Source organism: Frankliniella occidentalis, unplaced genomic scaffold (assembly GCF_000697945.3).
Source record: "Frankliniella occidentalis isolate FOCC.00 unplaced genomic scaffold, Focc_3.1 Scaffold40, whole genome shotgun sequence".
Classification (NCBI taxonomy): domain Eukaryota; kingdom Metazoa; phylum Arthropoda; class Insecta; order Thysanoptera; family Thripidae; genus Frankliniella; species Frankliniella occidentalis.
In genome coordinates this window covers 753,158-760,970 of record NW_026267170.1, presented here as the reverse complement: position 1 = coordinate 760,970, position 7,813 = coordinate 753,158, and the positions used below count along the sequence as shown (strand labels likewise).

General features: G+C 58.6%; 1 protein-coding gene across 1 annotated transcript in view; it reads left to right on the top strand.

Moving 5' to 3' along the window:
• LOC113209240 (serine-rich adhesin for platelets) overlaps window positions 1-7,813 on the top strand; it is a gene marked incomplete in the record, with an annotated part of 73,459 nt that overhangs the window by 38,160 nt on the left and 27,486 nt on the right. Inside the window, 11 exon segments of the mRNA XM_052266582.1 lie at window positions 631-777; window positions 895-1,167; window positions 1,485-1,826; window positions 1,906-2,067; window positions 3,216-3,414; window positions 3,552-3,638; window positions 3,724-3,945; window positions 4,030-4,343; window positions 5,011-5,169; window positions 5,359-5,532; window positions 5,788-6,023. Coding sequence (XP_052122542.1) covers window positions 631-777; window positions 895-1,167; window positions 1,485-1,826; window positions 1,906-2,067; window positions 3,216-3,414; window positions 3,552-3,638; window positions 3,724-3,945; window positions 4,030-4,343; window positions 5,011-5,169; window positions 5,359-5,532; window positions 5,788-6,023 — 2,315 coding nt within the window.

Here is a 7,813-nt window from a genome sequence, read left to right as displayed (position 1 = left end):
GCCCCGCTCCGTGTCAGACGCCGCCCCCGCCCCCCTCCTCTCCGACCGGACCGGTATGGAGTCGAGCCGTGGGACTGTTCGCACGGAAACGCGCGGCAAAAAAGTAACCTGTCTGGGAAAGTATGGAACCAAAGTGCCGAGTTGTGGCGCGGCCCGGCGGCTCGGGTCAAACCGCCGGCCGGTGCGGCAAGAGCGAGCCGAGCCGGGCCCGGGCCCGGGCCGAGCGTTCTCATATGCACGGCCGGCGTGTTGTTTATCGTGTCGCTTTTGACGTGATGATTCACGACTCGCAGAATACCTATCGGTGGCTGCGGTGGCGTCCCGTAGGCCCCTCCGCGTCTCTCTCGGGGGGGGGGGGGGGGGCAATGGTAGCGGCATGCCCCATCATGGATCTCTCACACTACTCGTTCGAGCTCCGTTAGCCTCTTCTTGTGGTTGACGTGGGTGCACGGCGCGGGTCCCCTGGCGCGCGCAGGGTCGGCCTGCAGCGCCTGCAGCGCGCCCGCGGCCGTTGGGTTGCATACCCCGCCGGCGCTCGGCCGCCGCTGGCCGCTCACTGCAGCCGCACACTGCAGCCGCACAGCTGACCGACACGCGCTGACCGCCTCGATGTGTTTCTTTGTCCTGCAGGGAGGCTGGCGGGTCGCGAGGCGGCGAGGGAGGCCTGCCCCACCGACTCCATCACGTCGAGCTACGGCGTGGGTCCCACCGACGACCGGGGGCGCCCCTTGTTCGGGCTCAAGGCGCTGCGTCGCACCAACACGAACCGCACTCTGGGTACGTAAACCAACATGATCATGTGTTGTTGGTCTTAGCCTCTCGCTTCTCCTCGCTCATTCGCACTTGGTTTTCTCACTTGTAACTTGCTGCTTCTCCCCCTCCCCCCGCTAACAGAGCCGGAGCCCGCCAGTGGGACGACGACGAAGCAGACATCGACCTCCACATCCACCTACACGTCGTCGTCGTCGTCGACGGCGAACACCAGCTCCTCGCGGCCCAGGGCGGCGGACATCACCGACTCGTCGGGCCTGCCGCTGTTCGGCGGCCTGCGGGCGCTCAAGATCAGCAGCACCAACAGCAGCGCGACCGCGAGCGAGCAGAACGGAGCCAGCGGCCCCGGCTCACCGCCCCTGCGGGACCTGGTGCAGCGCCACGAGCAGCACGCCCGTAAGAACCGTTCTCCCCCACCCCTCCGCCCCGCCACCTAACTCCTAATGCCCTAATCATGCCCTAATCCCCGCACTGAAACTTTACGCGCATTAAAACATAAGAAACGCTCGTTTGTTTGGCATGGTGTCACGCAGAGAAGCGACGGGGGGTGGATTTGTCGTACTGAGTAATGAGTAGTTGAGTTATGGGCGGTACTTTTGTGGGCCGCACGAGGCATTTCTTACTTTATTGCGCTCCTCCGTCCCCGGACCATTAATACGCTCACATCGGCCTGTAACGCTTCTCCGCTAACGTGACTAACGTTACGCCCCCAGGTGAGAGCTCGGCCACGCCGCCGGCGCAGCAGCTGACGCAGCGGCCGCGCGCCAAGCTCCGCGATAGCTTCGTGCAGGACGACGAGACCCCCGTCCTGGAGAGGGCCGAGTCCTTCAGGTCCACGACCTCGATTCAGTTGTCCCCCTGCAACGCTGGCGCCTCCCCAAAGTTCTCGTTTGAAAAGTCTGAAAAAAGCGGTGGCAGCCGCGTTGACGAAGAGTCGTTGGAGGTTTCCAGGAAGAAACTTTCAGACGACTCCAGATCGTCGTCGTCGTCGCCGCCGCCGCCGTCCTCCGGCCTGAAATCCCTCATCGGGAAGCATGAGCTCATTTCCAGTAGTGGTCTGTAGTTGCCCGCCCCTGCCGCCTGCAGCCCGCGCTCTCCTGCCGCCCCCTCTTACCCGTTGGTCTTCCCCTGCAGGTGACTCGCTCCTGGACTCCTCCCGGCGCGGTATCCTCAAGAAGCCCCGCGACGAGGGCGTGACCACCTCCACCTCCTCCTTCTCGCGCTCCACCGTGGTGAGCCAGCGCCAGGTCGTTGGCCCTGACGGCACCGTGTCGCTCACCAGGGACGTCATCCGTGGTGAGTACAGGCAGCCCCTGCTGCGGCAGGCAGGGAAGGCCCACCCCAGCAGGACTGTGCGCCGCTCAACACGTCCGGGGCCCGGGCCGGCGGGGTCCCTGCGTGGTTTTCTTCTCTCGGTGCCGTGGTCGCCGAAATAGAACGAACGCCTTGTGACATTACAGCGCTAAAGTTAGAGTGCGCATTGAGAGGCGCGGAGTGGATCAGCAGGGCTTGCTTATCCCGCGGCTGCCGGCTGAGTGGCTTTCGACGGGAAGACTGGGAGTCGCCGGGCACCGAAAAGGGAAGGGCGAAGAGCGGCTGCAGACGGACAGTGACCAGGCTGTGCCCGGGCCGCCCGCGAAAGTGAAAGGGAAACAAAGCGCCGGCCGGCGATAGTGGGCGTGGTGCCTCACGGCGTGGCGGGGCGTGGCGGAGCAGGGCGGACCTCATATATTGTCGCTCATAAAGCGAGCCAAGCCGGCCGAGCCGCTCGTGCGCTCTTGCGGGGAGCAGGCGAAGCACCCCGCCGGCCTCTCCCCCCGTGCCGCTCGCCCGCTCCGCGTTTAGCAGCCGAGTAAACGGCCACTTGCACTCGCAGACGGCGCGGCATTGCCCCGCCTGGCACCCTTCCACCGCCTCATTTTAGTTTAGTTTTGTCCGCCCGATCCCGGCTGGTCCGCCCCGAGCCGCGCCCGCGCCGCGCCCTTCCCCGCAGTGCGTGTGTCCATCTCGTCCTCGCCCTCGGCGCCGCTCCCCGGGGCTCTGCGCGCCGCAGCAGAACCGCCGCGGGATGCGGCCGCCGCCAACGCCGGGAGACTTAACAATAAGGGAACGCGGAAGTAGAGTAGCGATGACCTGCCGGGGATCCTGGACGAGCTCCTCGCCGTGATGGCGCTGTGCTCGGCGGGTCGCCGCGTCGGCCGCGCCGGCCGCCCCCGGGGCGCGCTGCCCGTGTGGTCTCTGTGCGCCGTGCTCTGGCTGCTCGTCTGCTTCACGTGGACCTGCCTCTCCGCCGTCGTGTTCTGCGGCGCCTCCCTGCTGTTGTGCGGTGTCATCAGGACGCCAGGTTGGGGCGGAAAGCCACCCGAGCCCCCTCCTCCGATATTACCTCCGCCCACACTCACCGCTCCGACCTTCTCCACACTGACTGTGACTTTGTTTTGCAGGAGAGACGGTGTCCAAGCCCGGGCAGGAGCCGGTCACCAACGTGTCGCGCGAGCACTTCGCCTACGAGACCCCCGAGCCCTCGGCGCTGTCCATCACCCAGCTGGACAGCGAGGACGAGGAGGTCCGCAGGTCCGGCAGCAGGAAGAGCTCGCCTTCGCCTGACCGCGTGCTCATCGAGTCAGCTCAAAGTTCCAAAAGGTGATGAAACATCCTCCTACTTCATCAACTTTTGTTGAAAACCTGCGCAAGCTCGCCAGCAACCAGTAACTCAATGTGCTGTTGGTGAAGTGATATCGTGTTATCTTATTTGTCGGTTTCTCTTTCAATGTCCACAGGTCATCTCGAAACTTTGAAGAGGATACCAAATTTAGTAGTTCTTTCAGAAGATCATCAGCCCAAGATGACTTTATTCAAACAGAAAAGTAAGCGAGAGTCCTGTCAACTGCTCCGTGGTAATTTCAATTTTTGTCTTTCCGAATCATTAACAAAATATCTATCTCTAACTAGAGCACATTCAACATTGGCATCTCAAAATGGAGACGAAGTGGACGACCGTGGAAGCCGTTCATACTCAAGTAAAGTTACAAGAGACAACCCCAACAAATGGTCCAATACCGTATCAACCAAAAAGACTGACGGCAATGCTACAACCCACACAACTACTACCACCTCTAAAGAGCGGCGGGCATCCGGCGGAGTGACATCGGAATCAACAAGCGTTTCATCCAAGTAAGTTCCTTCCAAGCTGTGTCGTGTACCCTAAATTTTCGATGTATGAATGAAAATGTTAAACACGAATTCCTTCTTGCACAGGAGCGTAACTACTACTAAAAGTTCATCTCCTTCACGAAAGTCGCCAACCAGAGAAGTAAGCAGCAAAAAGCAAACAAATGACAAGAGCTCTACAGGTAGCAGTTCTGAATCAAAAAGTACAAGCCGTTTCACAAGTTCATCACGCACTTCGACGTCTCGAAATAGTAGTTCTTCGAGTATCGAAAGACGAAGGTCATCAGCAACCGCTGATGATGCATCCGAGGAGGGTTCCTCAACAGTTACCAGCAGCTTGTTAAGAACCTCTCAAAGAGGCTCGGTTCGGGCATTGCAAGAAAAATTCCAAAAAGCTGCAGGTTAGTCTTGTCCTTCAGTAACTATGAGTAGGGTGGTGTTCTTTCGGTGTTTTTGTGATTCCTTCTTGTTTTGAAACTTTTCATCTGTGCCCTGTGGAGTAGAGTTATCCAAAAACTATTTTGCATAGCAGTGGAAATAATTATGAGACTCATTTTTCCTATTTCTTGAACCTTTTATTTTCAGGTTCTTTCTTGGACCCTTTGAACTAGGCATACCTATTCTTTTCTAATACAGCAAGCTAACTTTTAATGCTCTTTCGCTCTATTTATAGAATTCGTTTGCAGTCAAAATTTATTCAACTCAAATTGCTTGCTGACCTTTGAGCAGCTTAGCTGATCTCATTTAATTTTTATTATTGAAAGTTGGTTATTTCCACTTACAATTTTGACTTAACATTTAACAGAATTGAAATCATCCTCTTTCATTCATCCATACATTAGCTTTTGACTTGTGCTCAGGGTGTAGAAACTAAAGCATTACTACAATATCCTTTTACAGCATTACCATTAATTATTTTTGAATCATTTAAAGCATTTGTAGGGTATAGAATGATCGCGACCTTTCCGAGGGTTCTTCAACTTCATTGCTTGACCTCTGCCTAACAATAAGATTTTGAGATTTGAGATAACTAATTAACTTTGGAATGTTAACATTTTAACCCGGTAGCTGACGCAAACAGTGCTGACACCGCCCGATCAAATCGCTCTTACCCCAAGGCGGGATTAATCTTCCGCTCTGCCAGCTTCCGCTCTAGTAGTGGAGATGGTACTGCGCCAGTCACACCAAGTTCACCAAACCCTCCCTCTACTCCGTTGTCTGAACTGGGTATGTATGCTCATCCATCCGTATTGATCATCTCTCAAGTGCATGATGTAATTTTTGCTACTTTTTTGTTTGTTGTTGTAATGGTGTGGTTTGTTCAGTTCATGCTATAATTACCTAGCACACCGAGGATGATGACCCGTTTTGTTTACTCGCGACTCCATCTTGCAATGATCCTGACTCTCTGTCCAGGCACGAACCCCACCCTGAAGCAGTCGGCCTCGATGGAGGTGAGGGTGGGCTCCCCAGTGGCGTCCCCTCTCCCCTCTACGCCTTCCTCCTCGGAGACGAGGTCCTTCCTCAACGACCGCACGGCCGTGACTGACGTGCACGACGTCCTCACGCGCATGCGCAACGCGGACATTGGTCAGCATTCTTTACATCCGAGGGTGTAACAACTCCAGATTTTGGTGTACAGACTACTCCATATTACGCCGGATATTACCCGCAAAATGCTGCCGTTTTTGAGCGTATTTTGCTCTTTTCGGTCACTCATTACGCGTTATTGTGCGTAATACTTGGATCAGGTGTACACACTATTTTTACGCGAGTTGTTACCCCCTCGGAGTTATCGCGAAAATCTCTTGTTGGGTCTGTGGTTTCAATGCTGTCTTCCTGCAGTGGTGGAGAGCGGCGACAGCGCGGAGGACCAGGCCGCGAGATCCCTGCTCAACAAGTTCCTGGGCGCGTCCGTGATCCTGCAAGGCATGGAGCCGCTCGTGTCCGACAGGCACACCTCCAGCAGCACCAGCTCGGCCAGCGCGAGGCAGACCATCGTGTCGGGCGGCGCGCCCGCCAGCACCACGTCGGCGGCGCTCGTCAGCCAGGTGGAGCGCCAGCGGCTGAGCGGAGCCAAGGTGAGTGCCGTGCCGCCGTCAGCCGCGGAGGTAGGCCGCCCATCCGACACGGGGTAGCGCCGTCCCGCGGCCCCCGCCGGGCAGCGCGCGGGGTAGCGCCGGCGCGTGGCGACGAGGATGGACCGCACTGGTGATGTGTCGGTAGCGGTCGTGGACTTGGGGCGTGGTATGGTGCTCGCGCTTCAGAGCTCGCCTTTGATGTCGGTGTGGTGCTCTGGGTGCGCAGTCCGCCTTGACTAATAGTAGTCGGAATTATTTCCCCGAGCCCGAGTTCCGTGTACTGCGGCTGCGCCGCGCTGCGCCCGTCCCGGCCACGCCAGCCCGCGCGTGTTTAGGTCGTGGTTCGCGTAAACCCCGCCCGTCTGCAAGCATCACTTCCGTCCTCCCTTTCAGCGCGGAAGAACATTTTCGCTTCTATTTCCAGATGGAAAACTACTGAAGGCCCCGAAGCAGACTGCTGGGGGAAAATCAGTTTTGCTAGATCGTCTGGGCACCAGTCGAAGCAGCTGTCGAAGAAACCTAGTGCGCAATGGATACGCCTGTAATCTGGCGAACCCACACTGTAACAAGGGTTGGGAGGCTTTACCCTCCGCTAACCGCATGCAGTAAAGTGCACTTATATCTCGGTCTGGCGCACGGTCGCGCTGGCGTGACGTACACGCGTATCTCTCATGTTTTGTCCTCGACGCCGGCCCCTCCCCCCTGTCATGATTTGCGCCGTGTTTCGTGAGTTACAGTCGGGCCCGTTGTGTGTTTCTCTGGCGCTGCTGCCGCCGCCTCGCCGGGTGCAATGGGGTCCTTTACCCGCAGGGCTCAGGACTTGCACTGTGTGTGCCCGGCCCGCCCGCTTGAGCGAGAGAGAAAGACTGAGAGAAAGGGGAGAGGTTGGAGATTCTAACCGTTTTCTGCTCAGTCATTAACTTTGTTTCGAAACAGATTTCTGGTATGGAAGGGTGATCCTCGGGGAAGAGCAGAAATAACCCGCCGGTGTATGTAGAAAGGGGTGGGGGATAGGGGTCACCATAATGAAGGTGAGGTGGGTGAATGACAGGGCGAGGGCGAACACGACGGGCCGGTCCGCCAATGTGCGGCCTTGCACCGGAGTTTGCCTGCTGTGACGCTGTAGCAGTGCAGGCCGCCGGGACGCACCCAACAAGTGCTGGCCTCGCCTATGGCCACACAGCACTGGCCTTGGACAACGGCCGCGCCGGCCAGGACGACAAGCAGAGAAAGCACCGAGCACTGAGACCGGCCGGTGGGCCGTCCGCAAATAGGTGACCTACGACCTCGGCCGGGCTGAGTCGGGGGCAGCGAGGCTCGCGCCTTGACGACGCGGCTTGACGATCCCTGTCGTCCCCACTTTTTGGCTTTGGCTTCGCAGAAGTACGTTGGCCTTGTCTTGCGCGGGGGTGGGGGCGGGCAGGTGGCTGAGCCGCGGACCGCCTTTCTCCCCGAGGCGAGGCCCGCGATTGCCAGCACGCGCGCGGCCGCCTCACGCGGCGCCAACGGCCGGGCCGAGCCTCTCCTTGTCGCGAATGGCGTTTGGCCGGCGCAGCGACACTGCTGCAGGCGCCGAGGGGAGGGGGAGGCTCTACAGCAAGGAATGCGGCAGCAGAGTGTCGTGGGTGCATCCCTTCCCCTCCCCTTCCCCAGCAGAGGCACCCCACCAAGCAGACCCTCCCCCGCCCGCCCCTAACGTTCGCACGCCTGTCGAGAACAGAACAGGGTTTTACTCTCAGTGTGCCACAGTGTGGTGGCAGCCGGGTGGCAGGCTGTACGCGCCCCCAACC